The sequence below is a fragment of the Balaenoptera musculus genome, chromosome 2, assembly GCF_009873245.2.
Source record: "Balaenoptera musculus isolate JJ_BM4_2016_0621 chromosome 2, mBalMus1.pri.v3, whole genome shotgun sequence".
Classification (NCBI taxonomy): Eukaryota; Metazoa; Chordata; class Mammalia; order Artiodactyla; family Balaenopteridae; genus Balaenoptera; species Balaenoptera musculus.
Genome location: NC_045786.1, coordinates 161,925,489 through 161,941,598, shown reverse-complemented (window position 1 = coordinate 161,941,598; position 16,110 = coordinate 161,925,489). Strand labels below are relative to the sequence as shown.

Here is a 16,110-nt window from a genome sequence, read left to right as displayed (position 1 = left end):
GCACATGCTTGCAGAGAAAATCGCAGAGTTGCCTCTTCTCTGACAGCTAACATGAGTTCCTCATCAACCCTGTTACCAGGTGTGTTAATTAGGGTTTCGTACAGCAGTAAGAGCCAGAAAACCCAAAACAACAAAGCTCAAAAAAGAGAGCAGTAAACACAGGAGAGTCCAGGGCTGATTTGACGGCAACACAGTTGTGAAGGACCCAGATTCCTCCCCTCTTGTTGTTTGGCTGCCTCAGCATCTGGCTTCTCCCTCTTGCTTCAGGATGGCTCCCAAGGCTTCAGCCATCACACCTGAATTCCAGCTAGGTAGGCCGAAAGGGAGCAGAAGATATGCCCCTCCTTTTAAGGCTATCCATTATTTCTTCCTACATCCCAGTGACCAAAGCTTCGTTCCAAGGCCACGAATAGCTACAAGGGGGAGGTGGGTCTGGAAAATGTAGTCCCTGCTTTGGGCAGTCATGTGCACTCAAATGGAGTTTCTGATACTGGGGACGAAGGAGAGAACAGATATTGGGGGACATCTGGCAGGTGTTCCCATGTGGATAAAAGTAATTTCATGAAATCTGACCGGAAGCCAGCCCTGCTCAGTAGAAATTATCAAGCAGGTTATTTGAAATAAGGATCTGCACTCACTGTCGTTAACAGTGACATATATGAAATTCTTTTGCTGCATCATTTGCAAGCAGATTATTGAGCAAGCTATTGAAGAGCGAAGGAGTTCAAGCCAGGCGCAGACAAAGTGCCCGAGGACAGTTATTACTTAGGTGATTCCAGAACATCAAGACCTTTAAAATATAGTAGCATCCTTGTGTACACTTTGTGATGAGAAGAATAATGGAAGTCAATGTATTTCTACCACATGGTGGTGGTTTTTCACAAAAAGAATTACTTCATTTTACTTTTACAAAAAGACACGTGTCGGTCTTCCCTGGTGGCACAGTGATTAAGAATCTGCCTGCCAATGCAGGGGACACAGATTCAAGCCCTGGGCCGGGAAGATCCCACATGCCGCGGAGCAACTAAGCCCGTGCGCCACAACTACTGAGCCTGTGCTCTAGAGCCCACGAGCCACAGCTACTGAGCCTGTGCACCACAACTACTGAAGCCGGCGTGCTTAGAGACTGTGCTCCACAACAGAAGAAGCCACCGCAATGAGAAGCCCGTGCACCGCAACGAAGAGTAGCCCCCACTCACCGCAACTAGAGAAAGCCCGTGCACAGCAATGAAGACCTAATGCAGCCAAAAATAAATAAATTAAATAAATTAAAAAAAAAAAAAAAAGGACAAGTGTCCAAATTTGCTGACCGTTTTGTGTTAAGTGGTTTCAGGAGATGCCCCCTTGTACCACATGTGTAATTTTGAAAAATCCACTTAAATATAGCCGTTCAAGGTAGAAGCAGTCTTTTAACAGTGAGTGGAAAAGTAACTGCTTCTCAAAAGAAACCTACATTATTGGGAGAGCATTTTTGAAAATAGATATTTGGAAATGTGATTCTGTTTTAAAAAATGTGTACACCTGTTGAAACCTTCATACCTGCATGTTTAATAAGTTAAAAATGGAATGTTCTAATCTGGTGAGAAAAGTCGTTCAGTGGTTTAAGAAAAAAAAAAAAGAAAATGGTCATGAAGAACCTAGGGGCAAGACGGGAATAAAGACACAGACCTACTAGAGAATGGACTTGAGAATATGGGGAGGGGGAAGGGTAAGCTGTGACAAAGTGAGAGAGTGGCATGGACATATATACACTACCAAACGTAAAATAGATAGCTAGTGGGAAGCAGCTGCATAGCACAGGGAGATCAGCTCGGTGCTCTGTGACCACCTAGAGGGGTGGGATAGGGAGGGTGGGAGGGAGGGAGGGAGACGCAAGAGGGAAGAGATATGGGAACATATGTATATGTATAACTGACTCACTTTGTTATAAAGCAGAAACTAACACACCATTGTAAAGCAATTATACTCCAATAAAGATGTTAAAAAAAAAAAAAAGAAACAAGCAATTCCCAGACTATTTCAGGTTGGGGATTAAAAAAAAAAAAAAAAAAAGGTTATGGGTAAGCCTAACTGTGTAGTATATGTATAAAACATTTTTAAAAATTCAAGGGGCTTCCCTGGTGGCGCAGTGGTTGGGAGAGTCTGCCTGCCAATGCAGGGGACATGGGTTCGTGCCCCGTTCTGGGAAGATCCCACATGCCGCGGAGCGGCTAGGCCCGTGAGCCACAACTACTGAGCCTGCGCGTCTGGAGCCTGTGCTCTGCAACGGGAGAGGCTGCAACAGTGAGAGACCCATGCACCGCGATGAAGAGTGGACCCCGCTCGCCGCAACTGGAGAAAGCCCTTGCACAGAAACGAAGACCCAACACAGTCAAAAATAAATAAATAAATGAATTTAAAAATTCAAAAAAAAAAAAGTTTCAGTGGTTTGAGAGCACAATTTTTAAAAGTATACAAATTCAATAGCTTTGATAAGTTTTCAAGAGCAACTAATTGGTATCAGGAGAGATGGATATTTATTAGCTGAATTTCAATTAACAATACCAACAAAATAATTTAAAAAAAAAAACCCTTAAGCTTTTTCGTTATCAGAGGATGGAATTAAAAACAAGGATTTGGTGTCATGATGCCCTTTTCCCATTTAGATCTACATACCTTTGTGAGGTATCTCTGACAGCCATTAAGACCAAATAGTAAAACAAACTGAAATTGAAATTGCTCACTCACAAAGGATTCAACCGAGATGTTCAGAAATGATAAAGTACGTGAAATCACACTGTTCTTGTTAGATGTTATTAATAATTTCTAGTGATGGCAAAAAGTCATTTGCCATTAATGAATAAAATATTTTTACCTTTAATTCCTTAGAAATTTCTGTATTATATTTTATAATGAACATAACATATTAATATTGTGGCACATGTCCGTATAATCTATACATAAATATATTCATATGCCCACAAATCTTGTACTTCCCAGGATTGCGATCAAAACAGTTTAGAGACTACTACAGTAAACAGCCAAGCAAGGCATTTTAGCTAACTGAACATGCCCTGCTTAAAGTCTCATTTGTATTATTATTTATAGCACCACAATCCCTAAACCAGAATAAATGATGCATGATAAGAATTAAATGAAGTTGTGACACCAAAAGAGAGAAAAATATTTCCTCCGAGTGTAAATTGAAGTTGGCCAGAGAAACAGAGATGTCTAACTTCCACATGTCTCTGTTTCAGTGGTACAAATAATTTTCAAGAATAAGGAAAAGAAGGATTTCCCTGGCAGTCCAGTGGTTAAGACTCTGCGCTTCCACTGCAGGGGGCACGGGTTCGATCCCTGGTCAGGGAACTAAGATCCTGCATGCTGTGTGGCGTGGCCAAAAAAAAAAAAAAAGAAAGAATAAGGAAAAGAAGAGCAGCTGCTGGGGCTGTTAGTGATGATGCAAATTACATAATGCTTCTAAGGTTAGACACTGTGTGAGACGCTTGAATAGCTTTGACTTAATTGACCAGTGTGAATGGAGTTCATTCCCAGGTTCGCAGTTACTCAGAAGAAAGCTGATATATGAAGACCACTATAAAAAGGCAGCCAGGGAGGGGGACTTCCAATAAGACCAGAGTCAGCTGTGGTTTGAATGATGAAAGAAGTTTTCACAATCTTTAATTCTTAGATTGCCAGATTCTTCCCAAAGAAACTTCTAAGACCAAGAGTAGCCTCTTTTCAGAAGGCTTGTGATACTTGCTTGTATCACACCTTCATTTTATAAGACAAACCAACCAACCACAACAATAAAACCAGCTAAACACCCAAAACAAACCTCCCAGAAAGACAGACTTGAGGCATAAGGCATCAAAGAATCATTTCATCTTGTAACTTGATGGAAACACTGTAGTATCATTCATTAAATCTGAGGGCTTTACAAGAAGTAAATGAGATATGTTTATAAAGTTTGTGAATTGTTACCTAACTACTCTGGTGGTGTTTACTTTTAGCGATTTTTTCATGAATAAAAGCAACGTGGTTTTTAAAAAATACGTATATTGTCAGTATTCGTAATATTCATAACCTGTTCTGCTATCATAACCTTTTTAAAAAAATCTTAGTTCTGTAGTTAAATGGATTCAAAGCTCACCTCCAGGCTTTGTGCTATAGTTTCTGCTAAGCTGAAGTCTATCCTCTAGGTAGGGATCATAAGAACTATATTCCCTGGTGTCTTCCGTGTTCAACAATGTTTATCTGAGCCATTGTCCTTGAATAAAAACATATAATAGATTGAACATTAACATTTTAAAAAAATTAATTAATTTAGGGGCTTCCCTGGTGACACAGTGGTTAGGAATCCACCTGCCAATGGAGGGGACACGGGTTCGAGCCCTGGTCTGGGAAGATCCTACATGCTGCAAAGAAACTAAGCCCACGAGCCACAACTGCTGAAGCCTGAGCGCCTAGAGGCCTTGCTCCGCAACAAGCGAAGCCACTGCAAGGAAAAGCCCGCACACCACAGCAAAGAGTAGCTACCGCTCACCGAAACTAGAGAAAGCCCGTGCGCAGCAATGAAGACCCAACGTAGCCAAAAATAAATTATTTTTTATTTGTGGCGTGCGGGTTCAGTAGTTTTGGCTCGTGGGCTTAGTTGCTCCGCGGCCTGTGGGATCTTCCCAGACCAGGGCTCGAAGCTGTGTCCCCTGCATTGGCAGTAGGATTCTCAACCACTGTGCCACCAGGGAAGTCCAAACATTAACATCTTTGAATCACATTCTTTTTCTTTGAAAATGCTGATTGTGCTTTTGTTGGAAGTCCTTTTAAATTGTTTAATTTCTATTTCTTTTGCTCAAATTGTTCACCGTGTTTCTCAGTATAATTTCAGCAGTGTCTGTTCTCCTTTGTGCTGTGTCCAATGTGGCTTTTTTGTTGTTGTTGTTATGGGTTTTTTAAAAAATATCTTCATTGGAGTATAATTGCTTTACAATGTTGTGTTAGTTTCTGCTGTATAACAAAGTGAATCAGCTATACATATACATGTATTCCCATATCCCCTCCCTCTTGCGTCTCCCTCCCACCCTCCATATCCCACCCCTCTAGGTGGTCACAAAGCACCGAGCTGATCTCCCTGTGCTATGCGGCTGCTTCCCACTAGCTATCTATTTTACATTTGGTAGTGTATATATGTCCATGCTACTCTCTCACTTCATCCCAGCTTACCCTTCCCCCTCCCTGTGTCCTCAATCCATTCTCTACGTCTGCATCTTTATTCCTGTCCTGCCCCTATGTTCATCAGAACCATTTTTTTTTTTTTTTAGATTCCATATATATGTGTTTGCATACGATATTTGTTTTTCTCTTTCTGACTTACTTCACTCTGTATGACAGACTCTAGGTCCATCCACCTCACTACAAATAACTCAGTTTTGTTTCTTTTTATGGCTGAGTAATATTCCATTGTATATATGTGCCACATCTTCTTTATCCATTCATCTGTCGATGGACACTTAGGTTGCTTCTGTGTCCTGACTATTGTAAATAGTGCTACAGTGAACATTGTGGTACATGTCTCTTTTTGAATTATGGTTTTCTCAGGGTATATGCCCAGTAGTGGGATTGCTGGGTCATACGGTAGTTCTATTTTTAGTTTTTTAAGGAACCTCCATACTGTTCTCCATAGTGGCTGTATCAATTTACATTCCCACCAACAGTGCAAGAGGGTTCCCTTTTCTCCACACGGTCTCCCACATTTATTGTTTGTGATTTTTTGATGATGGCCATTCTGACTGGTGTGAGGTGATACCTCATTGTAGTTTTGATTTTCATGTCTCTAATGATTAGTGATGTTGAGCATCCTTTCATGTGTTTGTTGGCAATCTGTATATCTTCTTTGGAGAAATGTCTTTAGGTCTTCTGCCCATTGTTGGATTGGATTAGGTTGTTTGTTTTTTTTGATATTGAGCTGCACGAGCTGGCTGTAAATTTTGGAGATTAATCCTTTGTCAGTTGCTTCATTTCCAAATATTTTCTCCCATTCTGAGGGTTGTCTTTTGGTCTTGTTTATGGTTTCCTTTGCTGTGCAAACGCTTTTAAGTTTCATTATGTCCCATTTGTTTATTTGTGTTTTTATTTCCATTTCTCTAGGAGGTGGGTCAAAAAGGATCTTGCTGTGATTCATGTCTAAGAGTGTTCTTCCTATGTTTTCCTCTGAGAGTTTTATTGTGTCTGGTCTTATATTTAGGTCTTTAATGCATTTTGAGCTTATTTTTGTGTATGGTATTAGGAAGTGTTCTAATATCATTCTTTTACATGTAGCTGTCCAGTTTTCTCAGCACCACTTATTGAAGAGGCTGTCTTTTCTCCATTGTATATTTTTGCCTCCTTTATCAAAGATAAGGTTACCATAGGTGCGTGGGTTTATCTCTGGGCTTTCTATCCTGTTCCATTGATCTGTATTTCTGTTTTTGTGCCAGTACCATATTGTCTTGATTACTGTAGCTTTGTCGTATAGTCTGAAGTCTGGGAGCCTGATTCCTCCAGCTCCGTTTTTCTTTCTCAAGATTGCTTTGGCTATTCGGGGTCTTTTGTGTTTCCATACAAATTGTGAAATTTTTTGTTCTAGTTCTGTGAAAAATGCCATTGGTAGTCTGGTAGGGATTGCATTGAATCTGTAGATTGCTTTGGGTAGTATAGTCATTTTCACAATGTTGATTCTCCCAATCCAAGAACATGGTATCTCTCTCCATTTGTTTGTATCATCTTTAATTTCTTTCGTCAGTGTCTTATAGTTTTCTGCATACAAGTCTTTTGTCTCCTTAGGTAGGTTTATTCTTAGGTGTTTTATTCTTTTTGTTGCAATGGTAAATGGGAGTGTTTCCTTAATTTCTCTTTCAGATTTTTCATCATTAGTGTATAGGAATGCAAGACATTTCTGTGCATTAATTTTGTATCCTGCTACTTTACCAAATTCATTGATTAGCTCTAGTAGTTTTCTGGTAGCATCTTTAGGATTCTGTATGTATAGTATCATGTCATCTACAGCTTACTTCTTCTTTTCCGATTTGGACTCCTTTTATTTCTTTTTCTTCTCTGATTGCTGTGGCTAAAACTTCCAAAACTATGTTGAGTAACAGTGGTGAGAGTGGGCAACCTTGTCTTCTTCCTGATCTTAGTGGAAACGGTTTCAGTTTTTCACCACTGAGAATGATGTTGGCTGTGGGTTTGTCAAATATGGCCTTCATTATGTTGAGGTAAGTTCTCTCTAGGCCTACTTTCTAGAGCGTTTTTATCATAAATCAGTGTTGAATTTTGTTGAAAGCTTTTTCTGCATCTATTGAGATGATCATATGGTTTTTATCCTTCAATTTGTTAATATGGTGTATCATACTGATTGATTTGCGTATATTGAAGAATCCTTGCATTCCTTGCATTAACCCCACTTGGTCATGGTGTATGATCCTTTTATTGTGCTGTTGGATTCTGTTTGCTAGTATTTTGTTGAGGATTTTTGCATCTATGTTCATCAGTGATACTGGCCTGTAGTTTTCGTTTTTTGTGACATCTTTGTCTGGTTTTGGTATCAGGGTAATGGTGGCCTCATAGAATGAGTTTGGGAGTGTTCCTCCCTCTGCTATCTTTTGGAAGAGGTTGAGAAGAATAGGTGTTAGCTCTTCTCTAAATGTTTGATAGAATTAGCCTGTGAGGCCATCTGGTCCTGGGCTTTTGTTTGTTGGAAGATTTTTAATCACAGTTTCAATTTCAGTGCTTGTGATTGATCTGTTTATAGTTTCTATTTCTTCCTGGTTCAGTCTTGGAAGGTTGTGCTTTTCTAAGAATTTGTCCATTTCTTCCAGGTTGTCCACTTTATTGGCATGTGGTTGCTTGTAGTAATCTCTCATGATCCTTTGTATTTCTCCAGTGTCAGTTGTTACTTCTCCTTTTTCATTTCTAATTCTATTGATTTGAGTCTTCTCTCTTTTTTTCTTGATGAGTCTGGCTAATGGTTTATCAATTTTGTTTATCTTCTCAAAGAACCAGCTTTTAGTTTTATTGATCTTTGCTATCATTTCATTTCTCTTTCATTTATTTCTGATCTGATCTTTATGATTTCTTTCCGTCTGCTAACTTTGGGGGTTTTTTGTTCTTCTTTCTCTAATTGCTTTAGGTGTAAGGTTAGGTTGTTTATTTGAGATGTTTCTTGTTTCTTGAGGTAGGATTGTATTGCTATAAACTTCCCTCTTAGAACTGCTTTTGCTGCATTCCATAGGTTTTGGGTCATCATGTTTTCACTGTTATTTGTTTCTAGGTATTTTTTGATTTCCTCTTTGATTTCTTCAGTGATCTCTTGGTTATTTAGTAGTGTATTGTTTAGCCTCCATGTGTTTGTAGTTTTTACACATATTTTCCTGTAATTGATATCTAGTCTCATAGCGTTGTGGTTGGAAAAGATGCTTGATACGATTTCAATTTTCTTAAATTTACCAAGGCTTGATTTGTGTCCCAAGATATGATCTATCCTGGAGAATGTTCCATGAGCACTTGAGAAGAAAGTGTATTCTGTTGTTTTTGGATGGAATGTCCTATAAATATCAATTAAGTCCATCTTGTTTAATGTGTCATTTAAAGCTTGTGTTTCCTTATTTATTTTCATTTTGGATGATCTGTCCATTGGTGAAAGTGGGGTGTTAAAGTCTTCAAGTATTATTGTGTTACTGTCGATTTCCCCTTTTATGGCTGTTAGCATTTGCCTTAAAGTTTGAGGCAAATGCTCCTACATTGGGTGTGTAACTATTTCCAATTGTTATATCTTCTTGATTTGATCCCTTGATCATTATGTAGTGTCCTTCTTTGTCTCTTGTAATAGTCTTTATTTTAAAGTCTGTTTTGTCTGATATGAGAATTGCTACTCCAGCTTTCTTTTGATTTCCATTTGCATGGAATATCTTTTTCCATCCCCTCACTTTCAGTCTGTATATGTCCCTAGGTCTGAAGTGGGTCTCTTGTAGACAGCATATATACGGGTCTTGTTTTTGTATCCATTCAGCCAGGCTATGTCCTTTGGCTGGAGCATTTAATCCATTTACATTTAAAGTAATTATCAATATATATGTTCCTATTACCATTTTCTTAATTGTTTTGGGTTTGTTATCATAGGTCTTTTCCTTCTCTTGTGTTTCCTGCCTAGAGAAGTTCCTTTAGCATTTGTTGTAAAGCTGGTTTGGTGGTGCTGAATTCTCTTAGCTTTTGCTTGTCTGTAAAGGTTTTAATTTCTCTGTTGAATCTCAGTGAGATCCTTGCTGAGTAGAGTTATCTTGGTTTTAGGTTTTTCCCTTTTATCACTTTAAATATGTCTTGCCACTCCCTTCTGGCTTGTAGTTTCTGCTGAAAGATCAGCTGTTAACCTTATGCAATTCCCTTGTATGTTATTTGTTGCTTTTCCCTTGCTGCTTTTAATATTTTTTCTTTGTATTTAATTTTTGATAGTTTGATTAATATGTGTCTTGGCATGTTTCTCCTTGGATTTATTCTGTATGGGACTCTCTGTGCTTCCTGGAGTTGATGGACTATTTCCTTTCCCATGTTAGGGAAGTTTTCAACTATAATCTCTTCAAATATTTTCTCAGACCCTTTCTTTATCTCTTCTTCTTCTGGGACTCCTATAATTCGAATGTTGGTATGTTTAATGTTGTCCCAGAGATCTCTGAGACTGTCCTCAATTGTTTTCATTCTTTTTTCTTTATTCTGCTTTGCGGTAGTTATTTCCAATATTTTATCTTCCAGGTCACTTATCCGTTCTTTTGCCTCATTTATTCTGCTATTGATTCCTTCTAGAGAATTTTTAATTTCATTTATTGTGTTGTTCATCATTGTTTGTTTGCTCTTTAGTTCTTCTGGGTCCTTGTTAAATGTTTCTTGTAGTTTCTCCATTCTGTTTGCAAGATTTTGGATCATCTTTACTATCATTACTCTGAATTATTTTTCAGCTGGCTGCCTATTTCCTCTTCATTTGTCTAGTCTGGTGGGTTTTTGCCTTGCTCCTTCATCTGCTGTGTGTTTCTCTGTGTTCTCATTTTGCTTAACTTACTGTGTTTGGGGATCTCCTTTTTGCAGGCTACAGGTTTGTAGTTCCCGTTGTTTTTGGTGTCTGCCCCCAGTGGGTAAGGTTGGTTCAGGGGCCTGTGTAGGCTTCCTGGTAGAGGGGACCGGTGCCTGTGTTCTGGTGGGTGGGGCTGGATCTCGTCTTTCTGGTGGGCACGGCTGCATCCGGTGGTGTGTTTTGGGGTGTCTGTGAAGTTAGTATGGTTTTAGGCAGCCTCTCTGCTAATGGGTGGGGTTGTGTTCCTGTCTTGCTAGTTGTTTGGCATGGGGTGTCCAGCACTGGAGCTTGCTGGCCGTTGAGTGGAGCTGGGTCTTAGCGTTGAGACGGAGATCTCTGGGAGAGCTCTTGCCGATTGATATTATGTGGGGCCTGGAGGTCTCTGGTGGTCCAGTGTCCTGAACTCAGCTCTCCCACCTCACAGGCTCAGGCCTGACACCAGGCAGGAGCACCAAGACCTTTTTCGGAAGTCTGAGGTCTTCTGCTAGCGTTCAATAGGTGTTCTGTAGGAGTTGTTCCACATGTAGATGTATTTTTGATGTATTTGTGGGGAGGAAGGTGATCTCCACGTCTTACTCCTCCGCCATCTTGAAGCACTCCCTCTGTTATGGTTTTATTTTCTCCTTACGTTTCTTTCTTGAGCTATATCTACTGATGTTTCATTTCATTTTGTTATTTTGCTGTATCTTGTTATTTTATAGTATCTCCCCAAAGCCTTTCTGTATCTACTTTCATCTCTCATTTTATGGAGGTGTTTGCTTTATTGGGGGAAGTAGTTTTTGAGGTTTTATTTTTAATGGTTGATTGCTTGGGGGCTGCTAATTATAGCTTTTTTCATGTAAATTAAGAAAGCAAGTTTTCTACCGAGGGATGGGTTTTGAGGAATGTTTCTTTCTTAAACCAAGAGGTGATATCTTATGTAAAAAACAAAAATTGGTACTACTTTATATTACCTCTAAAGATATTTTTAAAAAGGCTTAATGTTTTTAAATTTTGCGATTCCTTTCAGTGTTTAAAACTTACAACGTTGCTTTCCACTTAGAGCTGATAATCATGACTTGTGTACCTGTGCACTAAAATAACTGAAGCTAATAAATATCATGGATGACGTTTCATTATTAAGAAATTCTCAGGAAATTCTGTTCTTGAAGAACTTTCTCTTTTTTTGTCCTACCCACTACAAATGGCAGAAGTTTAAGAGGTACGAGAACTGAGTAGCGCTGTTTGTCCAGTGGAATGAATCTGAGCTAACAGGCTGTTTCTAGCACTGAAAGTTTAAAACAAAAAAAACATCTTTTCTTCTTTAATACTAATAGAACATAATAAAAACCTTGTAGTACTTTTTTATTTTCTTAAACATTCAAAAATCTTTAGTGAATCTAAAAAGTAGTTAAAACTGTTTAACCTGGCTCTCCAACATCTGGTCCGCTTCCCAAACTCATCTTTCATTCATCGTCCCAAATTCCTGTATTTCCCTTTGCATAATGCTTGTTCCTTTGAATATGTGATGTGTATTTATACTGCATTCTGTTGCTCTTGCCAGCAATGCTTTTCTCTACTTCTTACCTGTCCAAATTAGACCTATCTTTCAAGGTCCTGCTCAATAAACACACACAAAAAAATCTTTTTTTCTTTACATTGAACAGCCTTTTCTCCTTTCTCTGAAATTTAATAGTACTATGGTTGTGTAATTTTTTCAATCATCTACTCAATAAAGAAAAATACAGTGTTTACGATTATCTCCATAAAATACTACAAGCTCTTTGAGGTTACAAATTTATCTGTAACTTTCACCGTTCTCAGCATGTTGCCTTATGCATTCTAGTTACTTAATAATTGTTGGTCCATTGTCACTTACTCCAAATATCCAGTAACAGTAAAATCCTCACTTATAATTTTCTTATGGTTTTAATTTCTTATAATCTAGGCAAGAATCCTTTAAAATGCAATCAGGAGCTTTCTAACCACATGTGGCTTTGCCTTCTATTTTTCTCATTCTACATGTGATTTTTATGAATTAATCTCTGATGGCCTCTCTTTGTTTTTTTCTTTTAGAGACATTTTCAGTTCATGATTTAACCCCAGCTCTTGTCAGGGAGCTGGCTTAATGTGCTCTCTTGACTTCGCCCACCATCAGCACCCTGTGGTATTTCTGGCTGGTGTTTTTCTCTGTGTGGGTATGTTTGCGTCTCCACGCCTAGGAGCCTTCTCCATCTCATTGTAAGCGCTGAGATTTGCACTTTCTTACTGCCTGTCAATTGGCAAAAAGCTCTGGGTAGCTGCTTCTGCTTTCCAGCCATATGAAATGAAACATGGGTGTGCAGAAGGCCCACCAGTGTCCAAGACTCTGAGTGCAGGTGGATTGCCAGATAGTAATGTAATGCGGAAATACTGACATACCAAAATGCTCTCCAGTCAGAACTGGAGACACTTAAAGTGATATCTGATATTTTTGGTCTAAGAATCTCATTCTTCGTATTACATGGGGATGGTCAAAAAACATAGAATATCTAACTCTCCTTTTGGGATTATTAAAAATTGGTTGAGAATAAGAGCATCATGACTTGTTGGATAGTATATTTTCATTGCCAGAGTGTCAGTGGCGTAGGGGCTTAAGAATGCAATTTTAAAAGGGAGTTATGGGTACCCTCTTGATAGAAAGATCACATATGCCTTTTATCACAGCTATTGTGGGGGAAAGGGGCCTCATGAGCTTGGGTAACGTGAAGTAACATGTTAATGGAAGAGTCTTTTAGAACCAAGGAACCCAGAGGAAAGTGATATAAGATAGAATGTATTTTTTCAGATCATTTGCATCTCTTTTGAAGTGTTATTCTTCACTGTGCTCTTTAGCTTCTTATAATTCCTTTCGGCTGGCAGCCAACTTGTTGCATATCATTGTCTTGGACAGTCTCTAACTGGAGAAAGTTTCCCAATCATTATTCTGTGCTTCAGAATGATCATCTTATAAATGTAGTCAGGTGACCTCACCAAGATCGCAGTTATTATAGTGAGTACCTACTTTGGGGAATATGATTGTTGATCTGTAAGTATCTACATGCTTCTGTGTATAGAAAAGTATAAAAGAGACTAGAAATTGTATCTGATTCTTTGTGACTATAGGTAGATAGCTGTTACCAGCTGTACCTAGTGTGTGAGTGTAGTGACCAAATAAATAGATTTCTTGAGTTTCCAATTTTTATTTCGTCAATTTTTGTATCTTCCCTGCAATGATAATGCCTTGGTTTTTATTTCAGTGTTTATGTTTCAAAATTTTATTGTCAGAGATTCCCATTTCTGTTTATTTTCTTGCATGTGATCACTGAATGGGGAATATGAATATGTGTAAGCTTTTCAAACTGACCTCAGAATTTCTCCTCTCTGGGGACTTTCACATGTAATATGTTAAATACAACTGTACTTTAAAAATCCAGCTATAGAAATAATTATATGCTAATCATTTTAAGAAAATGTCAGTTTTTCAGAGGGTTCTTGACTGATTTTGCTCCATGAACGAAAATATGTCCTTGCATTTGAGGATGGTCTTTTTTTACCGGTATAAATTTTAGAATTGGTGTTGCAGGAATTGAAGCTCAGAAACTGGACCAGAAAACAAGTAGAGAAGAATAATGACTTCATTACATAGATTTTCAAACAGAATGTGTTATTTTGGTTTCTTCAGTTAAGCTAATTAGTTCCTGTTAACAAGGATGTATTATTTGATTGGAAGAAATATTTAATCTCTTTCACATTCCAGATGTCCAGATTTTGTAGTCTTTTCTTAGGTTAAACCCATCCAGATGCAAATTCTATTCCTCCTTCAAGGCCCAGCTTTTAAAAAAATATTTCTTATCTTGAAAGCTGGCCCTACCCTACACCCTACCCAACCCCTCTCTACCCCAAAAAGGAACTTGTCTCCTCCTTCTGCTTGAAACTCCTAATCTGTCATAAATATCTTTCTTCTTTATGCTTATACATAGGTATTTGCATACATCAATTATTTCTAGTTTTAGAACGTGAGCTTAATATAAACAGGCACAAGTGGGATATTTATGGGAGTACAGAACTCCCGTAGCACAGTTTTGTACGTGTCAAGTAAGTGACTGAATTTTATATAAATGAATGGCTTATGTAGCGAACAGGCTTTCACCAAAACCTCTCAGGCCTACACTCTCCTCACCTCAGACATGAGGGGGTTGTGCTTCTTCTTGTTCCAGAACCGACTGGTGGGGTTATCTGTCATGGAGGGTGGCATGGCAGTCTCCTTGATTTTCTCTGCGTCTCCCAGATAATATTCAGAATCCACCACCATGTGAATACAGATGTGATCTGTCAGTGTGACAAAGACTGCTCTCAAGAGAAAATTACTGGGCTGACAGCTCTCCAACCCTGGGTTTAGTTTTTGAGATGTCACTATAACAAGTGTTATGGTCAACGTTTCCAATTCCTCATTTACATATATGGTAGAATACACTGTTCTCGCTGTAATAGCATGAGGACTATTTTTCTTTTAATCCAGCTGTCACATAAGAAACTGCTGCCATGGTTTCTTTCTTGTGGCCAAATGTTGCTAACCCTTTCAGTCATCCTTGAAGTTAGCGATAGGCGCACATCATGCATGTATTCATGCCATTTTCCTTTGTAGAAGGAGGAATGTGTTTCTTACATTTTTCTTTTGTGGTCGATAGCTAACTTCTGGGTGGAAATTTTGATAATACTGTGTGTTGTATTTATAAAATAAGAAAAACTTGTATTTAATAAAAAAAATTTTTTATTTTATAGGAGATAATTAAATCAACATTGTTTTAAGATGTCACCAAAAAAAAAAAATAGGCTCAGCATTAAGAGTTTCACTACAAAGTTTCAGTTGTCCCCCTTAGATATAGCTTAAAAAATCAAGTCCAAGGGCTTCTAATGCTATGTTTTTATCTATGGCATACCGACCTATGAGTTTGCGACCTCACGTCTAGCCATCTTGTCTACCGTCCTCCTACCCGTGCATTCTCTTCCATTAGGCTACCTTGAAGAGATACATCCTTGTCATTCAAAGCTCCAGAGACCAGCAGCATCAGCATTAGGGAACTTGTTAGCAGTGATGAGCAATGCCTAATCTCAGGCCTCACTCCAAACGTACTGAGTCAGATGTGTTTAATGTGATCCCTGGGTTATCCACATGCACTTATTAAAGTTTGAAAATCACTGGTCCGCCCTCCTCGTTCAATTTTGGATAATGAGAGTAAATTAGCATTACTTTTTTTTTTTTTTTAAACAATTGGAAGGCCTTTTTTTTTTTTTCTTTAATTTTATTTATTTATTTACTTATGGCTGTGTTGGGTCGTCGTTTCTTTTTTTTTTTTTTTTTGATTGGGTCTTCGTTTCTGTGCGAGGGCTTTCTCCAGTTACGGCAAGCGGGGGCCACTCTTCATCGCGGTGTGCGGGCCTCTCACTATCGCGGCCTCTCTTGTTGCGGAGCACAGGCTCCAGATGCACAGGCTCAGTAATTGTGGCTCACGGGCCTAGTTGCTCCGCCGCATGTGGGATCTTCCCAGACCAGGGCTCGAACCCGTGTCCCCTGCATTGGCAGGCAGACTCTCAACCACTGCGCCACCAGGGAAGCCCCAGCATTACTTTTTAATGTTACCTCTTGACTTCAGTAACTTTTCATCCCCTGCCAGATAATGCCCAGACTCCTTAAAGGCCTGACATACAAGGCCCCTCCACACACAGACCTGGCATGCCCAGATCAGAGATTCTAATCCACTATTCTGATTTACTTGCTGTGTTCTGATCCTATCTCATTTCTCTTCCACTGCCCTCTCTTCTCCTCTCCTGACTTCCCCATCCACATATCTACTGGTATCCATTCCTTTGAACTTAGCTGAACTCTCTCTTCTAGGGAGCCTTCCCTGATCACTCCAGCTCACAAAATTTCCTTTTTCTTCCTTAGAACTTCTGTAGCGCTTGCGAGAGTACTGCATCTAATAATAGTAACCACAGTAACACTGGCAACTGACATTTGCTGAGTATTTACT

General features: G+C 39.0%; 1 protein-coding gene across 24 annotated transcripts in view; it reads left to right on the top strand.

Moving 5' to 3' along the window:
• The window catches only part of EFCAB11 (EF-hand calcium binding domain 11), a 180,261-nt gene that overhangs the window by 18,360 nt on the left and 145,791 nt on the right, over window positions 1-16,110 (top strand). Inside the window, exon 6 of one of the 24 annotated variants that reach the window (XM_036841357.1) lies at window positions 12,134-12,167. The exons of 20 other annotated variants lie outside the window; for them this stretch is intronic. In XM_036841357.1, coding sequence (XP_036697252.1) covers window positions 12,134-12,152 — 19 coding nt within the window. In that variant the 3' untranslated portion in view covers window positions 12,153-12,167. Of the gene's footprint in view, window positions 1-79; window positions 108-691; window positions 911-3,236; window positions 3,277-12,133; window positions 12,168-16,110 lie in introns of those variants that run through there. 3 more of the 24 variants (XM_036841355.1, XM_036841349.1, XM_036841358.1) reach the window with 3 other exon arrangements.